This window comes from Solanum verrucosum, unplaced genomic scaffold (assembly GCF_900185275.1).
Source record: "Solanum verrucosum unplaced genomic scaffold, falcon-dt-bn FXZP01000183.1, whole genome shotgun sequence".
Lineage (NCBI taxonomy): Eukaryota > Viridiplantae > Streptophyta > Magnoliopsida > Solanales > Solanaceae > Solanum > Solanum verrucosum.
In genome coordinates, this window is record NW_026020430.1 from 2,361,664 (window position 1) to 2,386,925 (window position 25,262).

The 25,262-nt window shown below is 33.5% G+C and overlaps 2 protein-coding genes and 1 pseudogene across 2 annotated transcripts; 2 read left to right on the plus strand and 1 right to left on the minus strand.

The window, feature by feature from the left end:
* The first annotated feature begins 1,610 nt into the window (after window positions 1-1,610).
* LOC125807850 (GATA transcription factor 11-like) lies at window positions 1,611-4,594 on the plus strand. Its single transcript, XM_049487584.1, has 2 exons — window positions 1,611-1,853; window positions 4,027-4,594. Exons 1-2 carry the CDS (start codon window positions 1,611-1,613, stop codon window positions 4,576-4,578), a joined length of 795 nt encoding a protein of 264 aa, XP_049343541.1. The 3' UTR covers window positions 4,579-4,594.
* Window positions 4,595-8,500: 3,906 nt separating this feature from the next.
* LOC125807313 (auxin response factor 18-like) lies at window positions 8,501-11,417 on the plus strand (annotated as a pseudogene).
* A 3,167-nt stretch (window positions 11,418-14,584) lies between these two features.
* LOC125807312 (uncharacterized) lies at window positions 14,585-24,136 on the minus strand. Its single transcript, XM_049487011.1, has 19 exons — window positions 23,885-24,136; window positions 22,855-22,958; window positions 22,593-22,679; window positions 22,403-22,478; window positions 22,241-22,315; window positions 22,082-22,135; window positions 20,882-20,941; window positions 20,644-20,754; window positions 19,888-19,982; window positions 19,522-19,727; window positions 19,169-19,266; window positions 18,697-18,800; window positions 18,407-18,572; window positions 18,098-18,220; window positions 17,237-17,319; window positions 16,269-16,410; window positions 16,057-16,086; window positions 15,833-15,894; window positions 14,585-15,716 (listed from the first exon to the last, which is right to left on the minus strand). The coding sequence occupies exons 1-19, from the start codon at window positions 23,918-23,920 to the stop codon at window positions 14,894-14,896; spliced, it is 2,535 nt and encodes an 844-aa protein (XP_049342968.1). The 5' UTR covers window positions 23,921-24,136; the 3' UTR covers window positions 14,585-14,893.
* Between the last annotated feature and the right edge of the window lie 1,126 nt (window positions 24,137-25,262).

Consider the following 25,262-nt stretch of genomic DNA (forward strand, 5'->3'; position numbering starts at 1 on the left):
TAATATGCATATAAAAAAAATCAACTAATATAAGATGGGGGAAGTACTTTCAACCATTGAAATAATTTAACTTTAAATTTTTTATATTATTCTTATTAATTAAAAAAACTGTGGCCACATAAATAATCACGGTGAACTTTTTTCGATCACAATTTTTTTTTAAAAAATCCTTTTTATTTATTTATTTATTTTTATGCCAAGTGGTATTGTATGGTGTCATAAAAATTGAGTGGGATGAAATATATATTTTCATTTTTTTATTTATTTTAAGCACGATAAATAGAGTGAAGATTGAGGAGGGGTATCATCACCGGTTGTAGGGCCCCTAAGGCGTGAAGAAAAGCGTGAAGGATGAAATAAATAGTGTGTCACTCCTCCAAAACAATCACATGCTCCGCCGACTACCTAAGTTATGTAACGTTTTCTATCTTCATTTATTATTTCACCAAAATCTACAAATCCCCAACACCTATTTCCTCTGCAAAACCTCCAGAAAGTGCAGTGCAATCAGTAATGGAATCCTCAAGGCGGACATTTTTGGACATGCAAAAAGCTCCATCTTTACCCAATTCACCTTCCAACTTTGTAACGGTGTGTTTACTTTTTGTAATTGAAATCTTTTGCCTATTTTCTTCACCTGCATTATTTTCAATTCAGAGAATTGGGCGAAATTTTACTGTGGGGAGTTTCGGGTATGTTGGAGGCCAGAAAATTGTGAAATTTGAGAAAACGTAGATTTTGTTTTCAATGATATTGGCATTGTGTTTGATCATGAATATAAATTGAAACGACTATATTCTATAGGCTTGTACCACGGTAACTTTAGCCTTAACTACATGTCTTGAATTTTAATCTCTCGGTTACAGAATCGCCTTTCTTTGTTGGGATGAATTCCTTTTGCATGTTCATTAGTGATTAGAAGTGAAAATAATCGTTGTGTATGTTTTTCAAATTTCGAATTTTTTTAAACTTTTATGGCCAAACATGATATATAATCAGGTTTTAAAATTTTCGGAATTTTCCAATCTTAGGACACATCAAGGCTAAAATAAGGTTTGAATATGATCTTGGTGTTTGTTTTTTTTGGCAACCCGTATCTTTGTGGGATGCCAAATCCGAAACTTATTTATTACTTTTAATAACAATATAATATAATGAGTTTTTAAGTATTTTACTTGTGCTTATTTATTAAAAAGTTTTGAGGATAAATGAGAAGATACATTGATACTTAGAATCTGAATAGACTCCTATTTTTGGTAGGATTAAGTAGTATTGGCCTTCTAACTTACCTACTAGGTATTGCACACGCGTATGCTTCGTATAATATTTGAATACGTTACATAATAAACCTACACTATATATACATGTATATAGCACTACTTTTTCCTTTTAATTTCTTTAATTTGAACTTAGCAATTTAGGTTTCACATATTACAGCAGTGATAAAAGGTGAGATATTAGAGACATGGATTATGCATGTGTATAAATAAAGTATACAAATTCTTGTTTGCAAAATTAGACTTTTCCATTGGTTGCACATACTTTTTGTAATAGTATATATAGTTCTAATTACTGTTTATTGTGTTGTATATATTACTCAGAAGATTAATATGGTTGAACAAAATTATATGGATGGAATTTCAATGGAGCATGTGGTTGATGAAGACTTTGAGAGCATACTGAATGGTTTGGATTTTTCAATGCAAAATTTGGAAGCAGACGTACTCGAGGAAGATTGGGATGCGACCGTATATGGTGAATTATTTGGGCCAATTCCTTCGGAAACTCTTATGAGTTTACCTTTGGATATTGCGAATAGCTGTTTGGAGGATCGTCGTATGACCAATGCTCCTGTGAGTTTTAACTTGGCCTTGGTTTATCTTTCTTCTTTTTCAAAAAAATCTACTTTGTAGTAATAGGTGGCACGGGTGTGATAGTTAAGGATAGGAGTTGGGCGGGGCGGATAGTTAAGGATAGAGGTGGCACGGGTCTGATAGTTAAGGATAGGAGTTGGGCGGGTGTGATAGTTAAGGATAGAGGTGGCACGGGTGTGATAGTTAAGGATAGGAGTTGGGTAGGGCGGATAGTTAAGGATAGGCGTTGGGCGGGGCGGATAGTTAAGGATAGGAGTTGGGCGGGTGTGATAGTGAAGGATAGAGGTGGCACGGGTCTGATAGTTAAGGATAGGAGTTGGGCGAGTGTGATAGTTAAGGATAGAGGTGGCACGGGTTTGATAGTTAAGGATAGGAGTTGGGCGGGCGTGATAGTTGAGGATAGAGGTGGCACGGATGTGATAGTTAAGGATAGGAGTTGGGTGGGGGAGATAGAATAAATAGTTTTGTACTTCATAGTTTAAATTATATTTTAAATACTTTTAGACTTTAGAATGATTTTGATAGTTTAAATTCATATTTTTAAATACTTTTAGAATAATTTTGATAGTTTTAATAGTTTGCTTAACAATTGACTCACTTGAAAAACAAATTTAAAACAATAACCAATAATAACTTATCGAATATCTAAACATTTGTCGGATTGTGTATCGTACATTAATCTATATAAACATACATTTGGAGATAATGAAATTCTTGCTTGGAAATTCAAAGCTAAAAGCTAATCAACCATACCTCATTCTTGATTGCAAAATAATTTATGATAATATGTTATTACTCTTGATTGCAAAATAATTCATAAAATTAATATGGTTGAATAAAATTGTTTGGTTGAAATTTCACTGTAACATATTGTTAATGAAAACTTTGGGACTAGAATGATTTGTGTTTGTCTATGTAGTTAGAAATTTTGGAAGTAGATGAAGCTGGTGAACTTGGTGAATATTAAGATGTTAGTGTCTATTTTTTCCGGTGTTCCCCAACGAGAATGGGGTATGGTTTCTTGGTGAATATTAAGATGATACTAGTGTCTATTAGTATATGTGTTTCGCGGGGAGAATGGGATATGCGGTGTCTTAACATCAGAAACATTTCAATTTCAAATTAATTATTAAATTTAAAAAGATAATGTCTTAACTTTGAAATAACTTTTAATTTTATTTTTAAATACTTTTAGAAAATTTTGATAGTTTGTGTAACAATGGAATATCTCAACATTTGTGGATTTGTTACTCCCTTATGAATTTACTTTTTGTCTCGTTGACCGGTTTAACTTAGTTTATTTTATTAATTTCAAAAACTATGTGTGTTGCTCCTTGCTATATAACAATAAAGCAAGGTATGGGGCTATGAGGACAAGGGTGGGTGAAATGTGATGTGATGGAATTTGGTTAAAAGATAATTAACGTGGAAATACACTTTTGAAACTTGTTTTCTCTACTTTTGTTTTCTTTTAACAAACTTGTTTTCGTACAAATACAAAGAAAAGACAAGATATTGATAAGTAATTAATGTATGCTTACCTTGACTACTAAAGCTCCATAGTCAATTTATCATGTTGAAGGATGACATTGTAAGATTGTATTATATGTACCTATTGGTTATTAATTCTCTCTTCCTTTATTCTCTTTTTGCTTGTCTTTGTGTGACTCGATGAACAATCTCTCTAAAATCGAAGTTCAAAACATATTGAGCTCTTAGCTTCGCTAAACGGATGCTTCAGTATCGTCATCAAGTTTTTAAGACATACTTTTTCATGCTAATGAGTGTAATCATAAAGAGACGATACTTTTGTTATTCATGCTTATAATGATTAGTTTTGGACGACACATACATATATATTTATGTTTTTTCTCATATATGCCACACTTCTTTGTGCTTAAATCCCCAACGGATCTCAGAGCAGAAGCCTTCACCTTTCGTCTTTGATAACACTTGGTTGTTTAATATCAAATTTATTCTCCTCCTTGTGGAATGCTTATGTGAATTTTTAAACCTTCACAATGTGTTCAAAATTATACAGTGACAAAGTTGGAAAATTGAACTCTCAAACTTCATTCTTTTGTCTCTCAATATTTTTGTTTAATCCCTTATAGTCGAGTGGTAGCATTCTAACTCGATGTTATCCTATCAGAACGAATTTCTGGAGTCCCAAGGGAATGCTCTATTCCAGACAGGAAGTCCAATTTCTGTCCTGGAGAACAACCGCTCCTGTTCTGGTGGAAGGAGTGCAATATCCTTCAACTTTGGATCTAAAGGCCGTCGCTCCAAGCGTGCACGATCATCAACTTTGAATCCATGGCTTATGATGGCTCCCATGCCTTGTACAACTTCTGCAGCCAAGAAGAATTCTGATTCCAAAAGTGGAAAGGAAAATAAGAGAAAATTATCAAGTGCCATGGCGTTGTCACCTTTATTTAAAAGGTGCACACATTGTGAAGTAACAAAGACACCACAATGGAGGGAAGGACCATTGGGTCCAAAGACCCTATGCAATGCCTGTGGAGTTCGTTATCGTTCTGGACGCCTACTCCCAGAGTATCGACCTGCTGCTAGTCCCACATTCATTCCATCTTTGCACTCAAACTCTCACAGGAAAGTCGTAGAAATGAGAAGAAAAACAGTTGAATGTGACAGCCAAAACTTTGTTCCTCTGGGTAGCTATTTGTTAGATGAATATTTTTAAAGAGATGACTATAGTTTTAGTTTAGGTGCTTAATTTACTTCATCGTTGTTTTCGATGTACATACAAAAAGGGTAGGTAGGAAGTTAGTTTTCTTCTCTCATGTAAAATCTAAACTAGATGAATATTATTTTTTAGATATTTCATCTTGGAACTACTACAGTATTTCTTTTTGTGGTGGTCTCCATGGATCAAATTCTTTGGGTCAATATCTTCAAATTATCTTATCTACATAGACAAAGAATGTAAATTTTATAATATTATTTTTTTAAAATAAAAAGAAAAATCGAAAAATCATTTAATAGTTACTATAACATGGAATTATCAGGAATGCTCATCCCACCTTTGAGAGTATAGATATTGTAAAATTGCTCCCCTCAATTACTATGCTGATCAAGTAATTACTTATTAGATGAACGATCCAAAATTACATAACTACAACAATTACATCTAAAATTTAATTACAAAATATAACTACACCAATTACATCTAAATTTAGTTACAAAATATCCTTCCAAAGAGGATTTAGCTATTCATTCATCATTTTAAAAAGGAGCGAACTTACATTAATAAGTTGAGAGAAAGTTGATTTGATTTAATAAATCTATAGCTAGTCTTTTTTTAAAAAAAAAAATCAATTCCCAATATATCAATGCTTTAGTATAAAAATATATTTTATTCTAAATTTTAAAGAACAACTACGAAAAATTAAAAAAAGAAATCAACAAGCACAACCACAATCACAAGCACAACCACAACAATTCTCTAGATCATACACTATCTTTTTACCGAATAGTGTTAAATCTGAAAATGACCTACCGGATTACTAAATTATTGTTCTGATTTTAAAAATCATTATGTTATGTATTGTATTGTTATCTTGTATTTAAATTAGGGATAAGGGTCTGAAAAATACCCCAACTTTGGTTAGATTTGCGATACTAAACTTTCATGAGGACCTATTACCTCCCTAGACTATTTAATACCGTATTTTTCCCCCCCTGAACTATTTAATAGTGTATTTTAAAGGTATATATGTGCCCACGTGGACACATTACTATTTATAATTTTGCATTATTTTTTATGTCCACGTGGGCAAATATATATGTTTAAAATACGGTATTAAATAGTCTAGGGAGGCAATAGGTCCTCATGAAAGTTTAGTATTGCAACAGCATATTCAACCAAAGTTAGGGTATTTTTCAGACTCTTATCCCTTTAAATTATTATGTCATGTATTGTATTTTTAAATTAAAATTTTCATTTTATCTTTTAAATTTGTGCATTCTTCATAGTGAAAATCAATAATAATATCAAATTATCACTTAAAGGGACGAAAATTGAAAAAAAAATATATTTAAAATATTGTTAATTCGGGTTGAAAGTAGTATATACTACATAATATACATTTTTTAAAATGTTATATTATATTTAAAAAGAATTACGAATATTAGAAATTTAATTAATAACCTTATATGAGAAATAATATGTTAGTTACAAATAGTAGGAATAATATTAAAATAATGAAAAAGTGAAATAATATTCACCTCTTTATAAATAGAGAATAGAGAGCTTTTTAGAAAGTGATTGGAGACTCAATTCTCTATCTTACTCTCCAAATATAGAAAATAAAGAGTAAAATAAAGTGGGGTTGGAAATGGTCTAATGCACACCTAAATTCAAGTACTTAGATGGAAAAAAAAAAAAAAAAGAGATCAACAATTCTACTATATTATAAAAGAGAGTTTAGGCGCAATTATAATATATAATATTCAAGATTGAGACTTTTCCCAATCTTGAATATTATATATTATATTTGTGGGACTTTTAAAAGGAAGTTTATACCCAACTATAATATATAATATTCAAGATTGAGACTTTCTTGAATATTATATATTATATTTATTATATAGTATAACTTGGACATAAACTCTCTTTTAAAATAATATAGAATATGTATATATATATATATATATATATATATATATATATATATACCTCACAAATGGAAAAGTCTCAATCAAGAAAGCAACATATATCATTTACAAATGACTTAAAAAACTTTAAAATATTTAAAAGTTATATAATAAAATAGGTTGACTCTCAGAATTCTACTAGACTCACATATATTGGGACAGAAAAAATAACACATATCATTTTAATATTACCAAAAAAGTATTATAAATAATAATAATTAACAACTTAAAATATCTTAAAGACATTTTAAAAGGGTTAATTTTGTAATTTTATCCATATCACATAAATTAGGACAAAGTGACCAGTAATGTACATTATTTCAAAGTTACATAAAAATATTATAAATCACAATAATTAATACCTTCAAACATTTAAAAAAATATATGAAAATTTCGATGACCCTCCAAATTTTATTTGCGTCACGTAAATTGAAACAACAAAAATAACATATATTGGGTCCATTTTAATTTATTTGTCTTATTTTTTTATATTTAAAAATTGCGTAAAAATACTATAAATCATGATAATTGACAACATAAAATATGTTTTGAAAAAAAATACAAAAAATTTCACTGATTCTTGAAGTGAATCTATCATAAAAATACTATAAATCATGATAATTGACAACATAAAATATTTCAAAAATGTTGTGTGTAGGTAGTCTTATTATGTCTTAAATAGCGTCAAAGAAAGTACATGTTTATGATAAAAAAAAACTTATTCCTTTATCCACGCAAATAATCGTTTCAAAAACTCGGTTATTAGCCCCAAAACGTACCATTTATATTATTGGGCCCGTGCATAGCACGATATGTATATATATATATATATATATATATCTCACAAATGGAAAAGTCTCAATCAAGGAAGCAACATATATCATTTACAAATGACTTAAAAAGGATTAAAAATTACAATAATTACCAATTTAAAATATTTAAAAGTTATATAATAACATAGGTTGACTCTCAGAATTCTATCAGGCTCACATATATTGGGACAGAAAAAATAACACATATCATTTTAATATTACCAAAAAGGTATTATAAATAATAATAATTAACAACTTAAAATTTCTGAAAGACATTTTAAAAGGGTTAATTTTGTAATTTTATCCATGTCACATAAATTATGACAAAGTAACCAGTACTGTACATTATTTTAAAGTTACATAAAAATATTATAAATCACAATAATTAATAACTTCAAACATTTAAAAAAAAATATGAAATTTTGGACGGCCCTCCAAATTTCATTTGTGTCACATAAATTGAGACAAAAAAAATAACATATATTGGGTCCATTTTAATTTATTTGTCTTATTTTTTTTATATTTAAAAATTACGTAAAAATACTATAAATCATGATAATTGACAACATAAAATATTTCAAAAATGTTGTATGTGGGTATTCTTATTATGCCTTAAATAACGTCAAAGAAAGTACAGGTTTGTGATAAAAAACTTATTCCTTAATCCACGCAAACAATCGCTTCAAAAACTCGGTTATTAGCCCCAAAATATACCATTTATATTATTGGCCCCGTGCATAGCACGGGCAACATTATCTAGTGATAAAATAAATTTGGTGGGATTAATTCAGTCAATTTTACCGTTCTAGATGGTTTATTTTTTACTTTTTTACCGTGATAAATAAGTATATCTGTAGTAAATTGTCTGCGGTAAAAAAGAGGTTACCCATTATCTCGCAGTATGTCAAATATCTCCTGCCCATAATACGATACATCTTAACAGTCTGTGTCTTTTCTCTTCCCCTTTCTCCCATTTCTGTTTCAGATCCGAACAGCTACGTTTGTCTCATTTTATTTCTGAAATCATCATGTAGGAGTTTTTTAAAGCTTGAAGAGGGAATTGTGCAGGTTTATTGCACTATGTTTCTGTAATTTATTTTGTTTTTCTTGAATTTGGTTTTTGGTATTGCAAAATTGTAGGAGTGGTGAAATGGAGGTGGTGGAAGAGAAGTGTGTGGACTCTCAGTTTTGGCATGCCTGTACAGGAAGTATGGTGCAAATTCCTCCGGTGAACTCTAAGGTGTTCTATTTCCCACAAGGTCATGCTGAGCATACATATACAAATGTTGATTTCACTCTACTGCCGAGAATTCCTGCGATGATTCTATGCAGAGTTGATGCTGTGAAGTTTTTAGCTGACACTGAAACTGATGAAGTTTATGCGAAAATTAGGCTTATTCCGGTTGAAGACTTTGAAGATGACAGTGTGGTTGAAAAAACTGAGAAGCCTACTTTCTTTGCTAAGACATTGACTCAATCAGATGCGAATAATGGGGGTGGTTTTTCAGCTCCGAGGTATTGTGCAGAGACAATTTTCCCCAAATTGGATCTCAAAGCTGATCCGCCTGTCCAAGTAGTAAAGGCAAAGGATGTTCATGGTGAAACCTGGAATTTTAGGCACATTTATAGGGGCACGCCAAGGAGGCATTTGTTGACTAGTGGTTGGAGTGCATTTGTCAATAAGAAGAAGCTGGTTGCAGGGGACTCTGTTGTGTTCCTCAAGGCAGAAAATGATGAGGTTTGTGTTGGAATTCGCAGGGTAAAGCGGGGTGGTATTGGTGGGCCGGAAACACAATTAGGGTGGAACTCAACTACTGGTAGTTATGGTGGATTTTTGACGGAAGACGAGAACAGTATGATTAGAAGTTGTAGTAATGAAAATCTGATTTCTTATGGTGGGAGATTTAGAGGTAAGGGAAAAGTGAGCCCTGATGAAGTTGTTAGGGCTTCATATCTCGCTGCTAGTGGCCAGCCTTTTGAAATTGTTTACTACCCTGGTGCAAGCACTCCAGAATTTTGTGTTAGGGCCTCTTCTGTGCATGCTGCAATGAGAGTCCAATGGTGCTCAGGGATGAGGTTCAAAATGGCTTTTGAAACTGAGGATTCTTCTCGGATCAGCTGGTTCATGGGAAGTATATCTTCGGTTCAGCTTGTTGACCCCATCCGCTGGCCTCATTCACCGTGGCGGCTTCTTCAGGTAATGCAGCCACTTTCAGTTTTCTGTATGGACCAATGTATAACTGCTTATCAATGTCAATTTGCCAGCTGAAATAGCTCTTGGACAAAAAAGAATTGACTTGCATACGGTGTTTACATCAAACGCATGACATTTTTCACTTAATGCTGCCTAACTAATGTGTATTCTAACCCTTTATTTAGTATCTATTAACAATGGTACTTAACTTAGTAAAGACATATTGTGTTATTTACATTCATTTGTTTTTATTTTCTTTCCTATTTAGCAAGGGGATATTCGAATAATTGAGAAACCAATACTAAGATCGATCTTTATGCTGTGCAGTACCATTAAAGTGTCTCCAGTGGTAACATTTAGTTGTAGTTTTGTTTATAAACTTCTCTCTGTGATATACTGCAGGTGACATGGGATGAACCAGATTTGTTGCAGAATGTAAAATCTGTAAACCCATGGCTTGTCGAATTGGTCTCTAATATGCCCGACATTAACTTGTCACACTTCTCACCACCAAGGAAACGGTTGTGTTTGCCACAAGAGTTTGCACTTGACCGCCAATTTCCATTACCTTCATTTTCAGGCAACCCCTCAGGTTTAGCAGTCCTTTTTGTTACCCATCTGACAACAGTACTGCAGGCATACAGGGAGCCAGGCATGTTCAATTTGGAGTACCTTTATTAAATCTCCACCGTAGCGAAAAGCTGCAGTTAGGTGTGCTACAACCACCCGCTTCCCAACAAGTTGATGCTGATTCTGAAATTCCTATTGGCACAAGTAAGGTCCAAAAAGAGAGCAATGAAAATGTATCTTGCTTGCTTACCATGGGTACGTCTAGTCAGATGGAGGAAGCTGATAATGTGAAGACACCTCGGTTTTTACTCTTTGGCCAACCAATTCTCACTGAGCAGCAAATGTCAAGTGTCCTCGCTACTCATGCTCCTCCACAAGTCCAAGCAGAAAGAGACTCCGATTGGGCACAATTGAAAACTGAAAGAATTTCTCAAGGCTGGAAATGCCTTTCAGAAAGTCTATCAAGCACTACATTTCTTTGGAATAAAGATTATCACGCAGCTGAACTTGGCACGAGTACTGATCACTGCAAAGTATTCCTAGATTCAGAGGACGTAGGACGTACTCTTGATCTCTCAGTTCTAGGATCATATGCAGAGCTGTATAAAAGACTTGCAGACATGTTTGAGATGGAAAGATTAGATATGGTGACCCGTGTGCTCTATCTAGATGCAACAGGTGCATCTAAACAAATTGGAGATGAACCATTCAGGTGTATTTATTACTTCCAGTACTTCCTATTCTTGAATTCATTCATGTCAAGATATTTTTCTAGTAAAACGTTCTTATCGATGTTCTCCTCGGATTTCTAATGCAGTGACTTCATCAAGACTGCAAAAAGACTGACAATTTTGAAGAAATCTGGCAACAATGCTACAAGGTAATTGTTAGTAACTGAATACTTCCTCATGCGACTGTTGTCTTTTTACGAAGATTTCAAGAATAATTGTTAAGACATATATTGTGCATTTGTTCTATGACGTTCATTACTAAGGGAATTGGCACATTGTGATTAATGCTTAAAATCTTATATTTCAGGAAATGGCTCACTGACCTGCCAATCCTCAATGTTGTCTAGATTCTTCAAACCAGGCAGGATGGATCCTTTAGCATTTTCGAATAAAATTATCGTTTCTTGTCTACGTCATGAATAAGTATCTGCCTCTGAGTTCCTAAGAAATCATAGACTGCTTTATGTAATTTGAAAGGGCACTAGTAGTAGAACTTGGATATGTTTTGAGGATGTTTCAGTTTTCTTTATGTTGGAAATAATGTAGTGATCGTTCTGTTTACCATATTTTGCTAAGATGTAACCACATGTTAGTGGTGGTATTTTTTATCAAAAACACATCAACTTTATTCATGTGTGAATTTGTTATATGTATTTCTTCCACATCAATACTCTCGTCTTCTGCTTACGAAGTTTAAATCAGAATACAGGGGATTCTGTATTTTCAGAGTATTATGATTCAACCCTTTGTTTCTCCGATTCATAAAAAAAACACATGGCTTAATCTTATTTACGCGTATAGTGTTTAACTGGAACAGATCCCGATGAAGAAGCAACAGAAAGGTGAGGACAGGCTTTGGTTTCGTCTCATCAGCATATGTACTTTATCTAAAACAAACAACCTGACGATTGCATTGCAGGTGCACACGTGAGGGTGTTGGACAAGAAGGATCGCCTATTTCGGTTCATTAAGCTTTTGCTATACTTTATTCGAAAAAGAGTTATATTATAAGATCAAATTTATTATGTACCTATTAAATCCGTAACTTTATACATTAATTCTAAGAAAAGTTGGCTAATCTATACCCATTAATAGCTTATTTGACTAAAACTACTTACTAACATTATTAGTTTATCCTCTGAAAATGCAGCTCATCGTGCAGTACTCTTAATAATTAAGTTTATGAAATAATGCATCATTTATTGGTTAATAATTTGAATCCCATAAGCTTGAACATGATGTTGTCGACTCAGCATATATAGGATCCCCTTGTTTTTGTAGAAATGAAACAACCTTAACCCCAAATAAATAAACATTGTAAACAAATACATCAGCAGACAACTGAAAAATGTGATCATAACTATTTCTTTCGTTCCAAAATTTTATCATAGTTAATTTTTAGAGTTAAGTCGCTTCAATTTTAATTAATATTTTTTTCATAATGTTGATATATAAGAGTTGCAACTTATATTTTTTTTAATGTAGTTTTTGAATATTAAAATGTTAACTTTAAAACATTGAATCAATTCAATTAAGATACGAAAATTAATCCAATCAACTTCAAGAAACGATATGTGACTACTATTTTAAAATGGAAATAGTAGTAGGACTTACTAGATTAATTCATAAAAAGGCCACTCTCTGTTGATTACAACAACAATAATAATATACCTAATTTAATTGTATAAATTAAATTTGAAGAGATTATTAGAATATATACACGCAGATGTTACACATAGTTATAATTTAATTCTATAAATATTAATGTGTGATTATTTCTTTAAACTAAATAGCTAATCTTAGGGGCAAACTTGGGTCAATGGATTGGGAACAGAAGACCATAATATAAGGCAACAATTTTGATCATCCCAATATTTAAATTTATTTTTTTGGGGTTTTTCAATGAGATCCTACAAACACGTTGAATGATCAAACTCCTCATGTAGTCATGTTCTGCTTTAATTTTGTTTCATCAAATTCAGCTCAAAACAATAACATTGTGTTTCCAAAACTATGACTTATTTTACCATTTTGTCGTTGAATCAAAGTTATACATGTTTTGTCTCCTTAAGCCACATGAGGGCCAAGTTGTTATAAGAAACATTTGTTTGCATATGCAAAAACTATTCAGAAAATTCTTTCTACTAAAATCTGAAATCAAATTACGTCAAATAATAGACGTACGTGTATTCATTACAAAAATATATGTTTTCTTACAAAATATTTGTTAAAAAATATATAAGTGAACTCTATGCTAATTGATGTCTAACATACTTAAGATATAAATTATTTATATTTTATGTATATACTAGTAATATATTTATTTTTTTTTAAAATCGAAAATAATTTTAGTTGAGCTAAAAATAGTCGTTATATAAATTTTTTGTTATTTAAGATAGGGACCACTAAACGACATAGATTTGGTGACAATTCAATTCGTGTGGCGGACCCCACCCCCACCCTATTTTGGGGCATAAACGGCAACACAATTAGACGTGTACGTCTCTAGACTCTAATTATTCTTTTTTTAAAAAAATCTTTTTTGGATAAAGTTAACCCATTTCTCCCGAGATATTGTTGTCTCAACTCGCGATATATACGTATATATCTCTTTACCCATAGAATGGTAAAATTCTAGTATTTTTACCGTGGTTACTCGTAACAGGTAATTACGTTATTGTCCTTCAAAGAAAAGGACAGAATATTTAGTTCAAGTTAAGTAAATAGTGTTTTTGTTAAACACTTGAGACTCAAAATTTTGAAAAGGCGAATTTAGTTACATGTATTAGATTTAATAAGTCATAAAACCTCAGACATATTTCAATTGATGATAATTGATGATGTGTATAATTATAGAAAGAAACATATTTTATGTGATTAACTTATTTATATATTAGTTTGTGAACACACAAGAAAGTTCAATATGACTCAAAAATATTGAATAAAAAACGTTATTATGTGTTTATATATTTATTTGAAACATATCATAATTTGAGTATTTAAGTAAAATTAATATACTTACACCACTATCCTTTTTTTCAAAATATTTGAGGTGGGAGGGAATTTGTCTTAGTAGTTAAGAGTACATTCGGGGATGTACGGAAGCGTCTGTAGCCCGAAAGAGGGGTTACCCGATACCTATACGCATATTTGAACTCTTCACTTCATAGCTCCGAGGTAAGATATTCTTGATGATGCTACTTCAGACTAAAGACAGTAAGAATTCGAGCTACTACTTTTGATTAAGCCGACCTGAAATTAATGTATTTAAATTAAGTTACAATCTCAACCTGTGATTTAGAAGTTCCGGCTGAGAACTTGATCTATGATTCTTTCTTTAGCCCTTATCCCGTCCCTATGAATGAATTGGCTTACATATCACCTTTAGACAAAACAGTTATAAGAACGACTTGATTTGAAGTATGCAAGTTAACACAAGTTTTTAACTTCAAATAAAAAATTTGTTTCACAACTTCTTGAAAATAAATTTTACATTTCCAGAAGTGTATCATTTAGACCTTGTCATCCTACTACATTTAACCCAATTGCTAGAACTATGGACTATTCTGGCAGGTTTTATATATAATTACCTTGACTCTATTCAATCGAAACCCCCACGCTGAAGATAGAACAATTTCATCCAAATTCCAATCATAGCATGAGACAGACAAGCAGGACGATAGTCGTTTCAATCAGCATCCCACAAATGTGCCTTTAACTGGATAGTTAGCAAAGAAAGAGTGTTATTGATAATTGAAATAACTCCAGAATCCATACAACTACTACAAGACTCCAAAATTCGAATGAATATGCCATATTGAGAATTGAGAAACCAAAATTTTCACTAATGAAAAGGAAACCTGGACAGAGTGGAACAATAAAAAATCAGTAACAACCAATATGTTATCCTTGTGTCGATCCCAATTGAAACACAAAGTACACTGTACGCCTGTATAGTCTCACCAAACTGAAAATGAGTACCCTGCGTATCAGCTGTGTTTCTAAATTCAGATAAAGGTCAACTGAATTCCCCAGTTATTCCTGTACTGTGACTTCTTGGTCAACTCTCCAATAGTTTGCATCATTGAATTCTTTCACTCCTGACCCGCCCTCATCTGTATTATCCTTTTCTGGCATCTTAGGGACTAAGCTCCTTTTCAATGGAGCCGCTTCCCCAACAATCCCTTCCTTAAGAGCATGTTCCATTGCCTTTTCAGTACCCTCTAATTCTACACCAACAAATTCAACATCCTCTTCAAACAAAGAAGGCACAGGGGCTGCTGCTTTTTTACTAGAATCAGATCCCGATGAACTTTTGTTAGAATCAGGAGATGTAGATACGCCATTTGGAATAGACTCTCCACCACTGCAAGAAGTGGAACTAATCGAGGGAGTTACTGCCTCCCCTGAATTTGCAAGATTTCCGCTACAGTCACCATTATCTTCAAAGGGATTCACGGATCCACCAACTGAGCCATTTCCCCATGCAACCCATTCAGGTATAGGCCTGTCTCCAAATGGGTCATCACTGTCTGACTTCTCAAAATGGAAGAAACCCCCATCACCTGACACATCTGCTTTATCTTTTTGTTGATTGAAGTCTCCACCATTAGCAGAATCGGCTCCACCAACTCCATTAAAAGCATCTGAACTAGAACTGGGCATTACATCTGATTTTCTCTCAGTCAATTCCTCCTGCTCTCCAACTACCACCTCATCATCACTATTGCTATTACCACCATTTGTTGTTCCATTAAGGTTAATGTCTTCCATCACTTCAGTAGGTGAGGTACTCTTGGAATCATCTCCAGTTCTATCATCTCGAAAAGCAAACCAATCCGAATTTGTGAACAAATTGCTGCAAAAGTTTTTTTAAAAAAAAACTGTTATACATGATAAAAAGTGCAGATAATACCAGATGCCAAGAAACTGACAGATGATAATAACTTTGTAGCCAGGACAGCTAGAACTCACCTCCCTTGCTCATCTCCCAACCTCAGGACAACTTCAGCAGACTCATCATCAAAGTATACATCCTACAGTAACATGAATGTAGCGTTGTGATGAACACTAGGCATATGATACCGAAAAATAGATAAGTGAATATCACACAAGTTCGTCTTCAGTTCGCCATGCTATCTAACTATTCCATTTCATATCAAAAAAGAAGACAAGTTAACTAAGGAAAACATTATTACCTCATCATCTCGATCAAGAGCTCCATGACCCTGTTAACATGCAAGAAAAACCACAAAGGAATCAAAAGCTAGACTAAATCCCAATCCACAGCCCAAAAGCTGAGTTGGGGCTGCAGAGCACTGTCCCTGAGATCATGGATTCCTTTTGCCCTCCTCTACCAACAGACAACAACACCCCTCAATCCTCAAACTAGAAGGTATACAATGCTTACCTCTTCAGCGCCATTATTATCATATATGGTGTACTGGAATGCCTGGCTCAGATTATTTGCTAAAGCTGCTACATCATAATCTCTGTTATGAACATCTTCCTCGTCGCTGTCTCTTGTCCTATCTAGTAATGCAGTTGGCCGGCTGCTTATACACAAAAAAGAAAGTTGAAAATCCATATATAGGTGACACGAACTAGAAAACTCTTTAGTATATTAGAGATATAACCATTGGAGTATGTATTATTAGAGAACCCTTAGAGCATTTATGCTATTAAGGGTTCACACAGCTAACCGTCCCCAGCTAGCTAGGGATTGAGGCATAGTTGCTATTGTACTTGCTGCAGAAACCAAGGAAGCCTATGAGAGGAGGTGAAAAAGCATAAGCTCATCTTACAATCACTTAATAAGTATATTTCCGAAGGTGCTTTTCACTTCTTGATTTTAAGAAATTCAGTTGAAATCCACCAGCCCATTTTGTAAGAGATCTAAGCAGTACTACAACTTATAAAAGGACAATTCATGTCAGCTTGAGACCAACAAAGCACATCTTTATCCCCTTTATTCAACCTTAACCCAGCCATTTCTTCTCTGACCTATTTTTCTAAATCCCTCCTAATATTTGAAAATTCAAACATTGAACTACAAAGAGTAACAAAGAGAGTGCTTGTTATGACACCAACAGTATGTCTATTGTCTAAAGAGAAATAATATGGGAGAACTTTTTAAAGTAGTTGCTTACTTTAAATATCTTTGTTCTCTCATACCCTCAACATCTCTTCATTTATTCTTCTAAATTATGTACTTCCACTATTAGAGGCAGTGATAATATTTATGAAAATATGGCAGGTACGTTTCCCAAGTTATTGCTTCATCCAAACAAAATTTTGTTACGGTCTACCTCATATTACAGAAATCAAAATCTAACATCCCAAAAAGTTCAAGTTAAATCAGAAGAGGCAGAAGCATACCCACAAGCCCATCGATAGACATTTTCGAGTGTATTACGCTCCTGTAAGACAGTAGTGTGCCAATCACTCCATTCCATATTTTTCTGGAGTAAAGAGAACCCATTAGCAGAAGCGGAGCTGAAACTTGTGCACAAAATCATATGCCAGATAAAAGTAATTGAAGGGAATACTATGTAAAACCATCTTGCGCCAACCCCAGCTACACAATTATAATCAAAAGCCAACAATAGCGATAGAAAGTGAGAAAAGTAATGGTGTGTACGCACAAGTGGGGTCTGGGGAGGGTGGTGTGTACGCAGCCTTACCCCTACCTTATGAAGGTAGAGAGGTTGTTTCTGATAGACCCTCAACTCAAAATATACAGCCATTAAAATAAAATGAGGGTGGATTTTAGTTTAACAAAATGAATATCAACTCTTGAAGAAAAAATAAATGCTTGATAAAACCATAGGAAACAGCCTTTCTATCTCTACCTCTAAGGTAGGGGTAAGGTACTTTACCCTCCCCCGACCCCACTTTGTGGGATTATACTCGGTATGTTGTTGTTGTTGCTTAAATAAAACCTTATTTATAATCATAAATAGTAAAAAACCATGGAACTGCGTCCTCCCCAAGAACGCAAATACAAACCAAGCTTCAATCTTATACATTTTTTTCTACTTTGGGGAATAGTATGTTCAGAATTATTTGTCCGCATCCATCATGGAGCTCTCTTGAGAAAATAACTGCTTAGATATACATAGTAAGTTCTAACAGTTACAGCCTCAGGACCTTTTGGCAATTAGATTTGGAAATCTTCAGTATCAAACTTCCATGAAACGTATGAGTAACAAATTTTAAGGCTATCACCGTAGCACTCACCTCTAGATGTCCTCGAATGCGATTGTCATCGCTTCCCAACTGTACAAGTTTGTTAGCAATCCGTGTTAGATGCCCTATGTTACCCAGTCGGGGTGCTTGTTTACCAGTAGCAGGAAAAGTGGGCTGCATCAATTGAAAAGCACAATTAAACATTTTAAATCATTATTTGCAATGAGAATACAAGGTTATTATTGAATATTCATATTCCATAGAAAAAGTAGAGACAACAATAAAAGAACAAGAGGACATAAATTTGCAAGACCTATAAACATCAAAGAGAAGGAAATCAGTTACTTCACTAAAATCAACCTGACTTTCACTGCCAGAAACTGTGGGCTGTTTATCCGTTTGAAGAATTTTTCCAAGCAAATTACAGTCTTCAAAAAGATGATCGACCAGGACACTGTTTCTGCTTTCCAAGCATGAGTTTATTATACTCTCTACGTGATGATGCAATGCATTGTTAAATGCGTACCTATACAGCAATTATCCAACTTGTTAGAACATCAAACAAGAAACAAGTAAGAAAGTGAACAATGCAAGATCAATCACTTTTGTACACCGTGTTCGAGAGTACAGGAGCATAGGCAGAATCTTACTCAAAAAAGAGATCCAGGACTCTCTCAATTGTCCCAGAACTGATCAATTCATCCTCTGCAACTTCATTGCCAGTTTTTAGCAGCACAGAAATGAATTCCACTATCTACAATAAAGAAGAAAACCGGTCTAAGATACAAACAAAAGAAGAATCAGCCGAGATTATCAACCCAATAAATACAGTCCTCGTGGATGCAGACAGGCATTACATGTGATTTCATGTCAGTATGCTTTTCTCAGCTACTAGCCAAAGATTAGTAGTTGGAAAATACATGACAACAAATCCACCAAGTTTTACAAGTGGACTTTACAACTGCTTGCAACACATAAGAACAGTTGATCCTTGAAAACTATTAACTAACGCTATAGCAATGGAACTTCTAGCTTGGCATATCCTTCTCAGGGATTGCTATAAAGTTGGGTATGGATACAAAAACGATTAACTCTTTTTCTCTAAGATGCAAATAAGCAAACCTTTAGTCGATGTTTCCCTAGAGGCGGCCTGAGTTCACCATATGTTGTAGGCAGAACCTTGTCATCAGATGATACATTCAACAGCTTTAGCAAGTTGCCTGTGTCAAATATGACATATATTAACTTTCATAATGAGAGATGGGACAGAAAAATCATCAGCAAAAATCACTAATATTAGCATTATGTTTCTTCTGTGGCCTGTTATCTGATGGCTCTGTGCGTTCGTACTTCCTTACTAGTTACTACCCACACTTTCTACACAATTTTAATATAATTTCCAAAGGGTAGAAAGTCATTTGAACAAGTATGCCGCAATTCAAATATGCGTACATATTTCTAAACAGGAAAGTTACCGAAATTGGGCAGCATTGCACTTATAGTCTCAGGATTGACACACACAGATGACTCATAAACATGCTGGCAGCGGTAAGAATACATCATGGGAGATGGAATTGATCTTTTAGGATCCAGCAAAGATATGCATACAGATAATGAATGGACAAGGGCGGACTTTGAGTGTGAGTCTTCAAGAGCATGACTGAATATCCTTGCTACAAAACTACACCCAAAGAAAGTTGTAGAACTTATCAGTTATAAATTACTTGGCACAAGTGCAGATGATATTTCATTCTCAGTAGAAATAAAAATGATAATTTACTATCAGCAGCAGTGTAAAAAAACTAACTTTTAAGGGAAATATCAAGGGAAGTTCCACAAACCTTGGGCTGGATAGCTTAGTAGCAAGAGGAGATGGTGCGTTTAGGGTTATTGTACATAGAGTCTCTGCTGCATTAGCATGTACTTCTGGAGAACTCTGGACAATAGAACACAACATCAAAAATGTTCTAAGCTAAGTGTGCCAAAAGCAACTTAGTAGAAGACTAGATCATTCAATCGCATTTAGCCATCCTGACATCTGGACTGTGATCCGCAATCATTAAGAAAAGGATGGCAGAAATAAAGCCAGTTCAAATGATCTACAGTGTAGCTTAAAGGAACATGCAACTAAAAAATTGAGAGGTTTTTGTATCTAATTTAAGTGCCTCCGGTATTGGTAATTCCTATCAACTATAGTAGTATGTCCTATCTCCTGAAATCGGATGGAATTTCGTTTAACTTAGCGCCTTAAAAGTAGAAAATTCCTATCAACTATATAAGCACATCACCGCTCCTGCTGCTCCCAAGTCAAGGAAGTCATTGCACGCTTTGTTTACTGTTCAGTAAGCAACAAACCAGCATTTAAACCAGTAAATCAAGCAGTAATAGATCACTAGTAAACTGTCAACAAATAACATTAAACAGGGAGACAACAAATGATAAAATACAATGACAGAATCATGTCAGAAAAATCGTCGGTACTTAATGCACCACAGTCCACATGCCCAATATATAGACAATCTATGTAATTTCAATCATAGTATATTATATATCACTATAACCAAAGCAAAAAAAAACATTATCTATTTTGGACTTACAGAGGGGCTCAATTTATCCACAATCATTTCTAATAAATTGCTGTCAGCCAGCCATTGCATGACATCCTTGGTGTTCGGGTAAATATCAGCGCCTACAAGTCGCACCAAAACCTATAAGAAAAAGCTCATCAGAGAAAAATGTTTTTCTTGCTAAGTAATTCTCAATCTATTTTCAAATAATGAAGCATAAATAAAAAAGATAGTAGTCAATGGTAAAATGGAAAACCAGGCTACAAACCTCCATTATGGATGTAATACCAATCAAATCTACCATCTGGCGGAAAACATCATGATGGGTCTGCAACCAAAAAGAAACAATGTAAATACAGATTATTAGAAGGGGGAAGAGGAAAAAAAGCATAAACACCTAGAATCTCTGTGTCATAAAGCTGTGCTCTACATAAAATCAACTTCATTTCTATGTCAGCATTTCTCCAATATACCTCACATAATCAAGAGGCTTGAAGCAAAATTTATTCCAAGAGGGGCTCCATCTATAGTTGTAAGTTGTAACGTAAATAGTTGAGTAAACATTGAAGTCACCACAATTTTTTTAGTGAAGTAATTGAATCATATTAGAAAGGCATCAAGGAGATGCAATGGTTACCACTAAAAATAAAGTTGCTTCAAACATGAAAATAACATGAAGAATGCCATTGTGTTTATAAGTTCACATCACGCTATTTAGTTAACCTTCATCATCAGGAAGAACATGTCTCATAGACAGTCAGGTTATGTTTGACATAAGATCCATGTAGATGTAACGAGTAAACCAATCCCCCAGCCTTCTTTTCAAACTGCTGCCTAACTATATAATCTTAATCTTTATGTGATAGAAATAGAACTAGCTCATTACATCATACTAGTCAAACTTCTTTAACATTGCCCCTAGAGTTTGTTAAAGATTCTATAAGTTAACATCACGCTATTTAGTTAACCTTCATCATCAGGAAGAAAATGTCTCATAGACAGTCAGGTTATGTTTGACATAAGATCCATGTAGATGTAACAAGTAAACCAATCCCCCAGCCTTCTTTTTGAACTACTGCCTAACTATATAATCTTCATCTTTATGTGTTAGAAATAGAACTAGCTCATCACATCATACTAGTCAAACTTCTTAAACGTTGCTCCTAGAGTTTGTTAAAGATTCTACATGCATAATCTTCAATTGGCAAACAATATTTTCTTTTGTTTCTTAGCCGGAAAAATCAATCAATTACATATGCCTCAATTCCCAAACAAAGTTAGTTTCTTTTTTTTTTGCTTTCGCACACCTTGACTTATCCTTCTACTAGCATATATGTCTTTAACCAGATAAAACATATCTTAGCAAGCACATCATGCATTTGCATAGGAAAAAAGAAGCTAAAAATGATCACTACAAATATAAATTGCCTGTACAAAGTACCAAATACATAGAATTTATCATGCCAACCTGGACATAATTCATAAGTGGAATAGTCTTCCGCAACATGAGGCACACCACAACCTGTGTGCATCAAACCCATGTAAAATATCAGCCAAATGACATTTCAACAACATAGCACAAAGGAATTTTTTCATACACGGCAGATGTAGATGAATCAAAGTATACCTTACTAAAATACCCAGCAAGCAACGCACAATGAGGACGATCGGTCTCCAAGAACGAAAAGAGCAAATCCATTAGCTGCACCACAATAGAAAAATGACCAAATTATCAGAGCAGAACAACTGCATCTTTTGTGCATAAAATTACATCTTGCGAGTACAGTACCTCTTCATCGTCCACTAAGGTCTTAAGGATGACATCAATTTCACAAGTGAATATCTCACATGCGATGAAAGGAAACCTACAGCATGAAACAGCATTCAGAAGTACTTCCAGATTTTCAAATATTGGATGAACGTGTACATTTTAATAAATAATGACATGATAATTGAAGCTTGGTTATGTCATAACTTACTTAAACTTCCATTTGCTATCGGCATCCTCAGAAGGCACTTCAACAATGTATCGCAGCAACTGCTCAACCTGAGCTCTATCTCTCAAACTGAAACCACAAAATCGTAGTCTCTCAATGAACTTCGAAATTATTAATGGAACTAATATTTAGTAAGGATATTAATTACATCCCTGGAAACAGTATGTCAATTAATTATCAAACTGAAACCATCAACTGCACTGCAGATTTTAAAATAATAAGCTAAAGCTGCGAGGAAGTTTACAAATTTATCAAGCGGCTATTCAAAGCTTTGCATTCTTGGATTATCTCTTCTTCATCAAGAAGCTCTTCCAATGTGAAGTTTTCCTTGTCTAACACTTCTTCAACCTAATGTACACGGCAATATATTTTAACAGTTAGAACATCAAGTTTGAATGATAATCAAAGCTCAGAGCCACGAAATAAAGATTGCACATTTTTATCAGTAAACATAATGAATAAATATTGCAGTTAATTTAACAACAAGAAAGATGAACAGACATTTTGCCTCAAAATAAATGGCCCAACATTGAGAAGAATAACGCAACTTTCCATATAATACAATAAAAAGGGCTATAAAATGATGTGCCCTCTCGAAGATCATCGCATATTTGAAAGTTGCATAACGAGAGAATCTGCTGAGCAGGTGACAATTACCGATGCGATCAAGAATTAACAATTCTGAGAATACTCCATATCCAAACACCTTACTAATAATATAGACCCTCATCAATGTTGTACATTCTAAATAGAAAAAATAGAATATTGGAATTTATCTAATAAACATACACAACAAAACAGTTCTAATTGCTTCCAATATTTGGATTTGAACGTAATGATCTTGAATTCGCTTCATGAAACCATTCTCTTACGAATCCCACAGCATTTTCTAACAAACTTGATTCAGCCATCAAATATTGCTTAACAAAAAAATATCATCACTTCAATTATATTATAAGTTACGGAAAAGGAAAACAAATTACTCAATCAAGTTAAGTGAAGCTACAGTAATTAAATATACCGAACAACACCGAATTAAACAAAACTGAGAAGTAAACCACAAATTTTTACACCAGATTTCTCCCAGTCATAAATGAGCACAGAGCACGAAAGTTAAACTCGAACACAAGTAACACACGAATCCAACACAAATTGGGGAAAAAATACTGATAAAATGCTTAAAAAATTCAAATCTCCAGAAGCAAATTTGTTCATATAATTGAAATACAACAAGTAAAGCATTAGAGCTAGATAAATCCATATCTAGTACTTACCGGCGAACAGGACAGATGCGTGAGCTTCCAAAACATATTGAACGAAAAACAGATCTGTAAGCCCTAAAGTGAATCGAGAGGTAAGGTTTGGTAGCGAAATAGTGAGAGGAGTCAACAAAAACCCAGGCTTTTAAAGATCAAAAGGTAGAGATATTGAAGCCGTAAAGATCGAGAGAAGAGATAGAGAGAAAGAACTGTAAGAGAGGGGTAGAGAGAGAAGAAGAGCTTCTCAGCGGAGAAACAAGGGTAATGTAATGATGTTATTGTTTGATGGAGAATTGGAGGGCGGAAAATTCGAAAGTTATAAATTGGAGGGGTCGAAATTCACTAAACTCGAAATATATAATAAAATAGCCCACATGCACTATTTTCTTTTGAGTTTTTGTTTTTCTAAGAAAGTTAGGCATCGGTATGCTAATTTATCAAATGTGATTGAAAATAATAGTATATGTTTTATAAATTGTATTGAGTTGTAAATGTTTTTTTAATCTTTCTTTCTTCTTCGATTTATTTGTGTTCGTATGATATTAATTTTGCATTTAAAAAAGTTGAAATTCAAGTTATGAAAATATATTTTATTCTCATCAGATATATTTTCATAATATATTAATGAATGAAATGTATCAATGTAGAAGATAATGGTATCCTTTTGAACATATTTATGTAGTTAATTATGTATAAAAATCATTTAATTTTAAATAAATCGTTAGTTTTTTACATTATTTTTGTTTGAATTGCTTCTCACTTTCACGAAGAAAAAAAAAGGTTATTAGATAAAATAACAATAAGCAAGCTTTGGGTTTACAGAAGAGTTTTGCCTAAACGCTAAATTGATTAATGAATAAGAAGGTTGTCTTTAAATCTTGAACTTCAAAGTTTATTAACATGGGACATTATCAAATTGATGATGTTTGACAAAGTTTTTATGTTGAAAAAGTAGACAAAATTTTATATATATATTACATATTCGTGCATTTCCATTATAGTGGAAGCATCCATGTTATATATGTATGGCATATAAATATAGAACCTTAAATTTTGGATTAGTTCCAAAACAACAAAATAATAAGTACTAATTAAGCATGATAGTGATGGTTAATTCTTGTAGTGATGAGATTAACTCATCTAGGGCCCAATTGATGTGATGCCATATACAATTTTATCCACGCAAAAAGTCATTTGCTGTCACATTAAAACACTTCTAATTTTATTAATTGTACTTAATATAATGTTTTAGTCAACTTGTAATTAGTACCACTAATAAACCCAAACGGCAAAATCCATGCAGCCTAATTTTGTCACTGTAACGCAACGCTATCACAGTTCCATATGCAACGGATCATGCCATAAGCACGTGCATGTAGTAGGTATTTGTTTG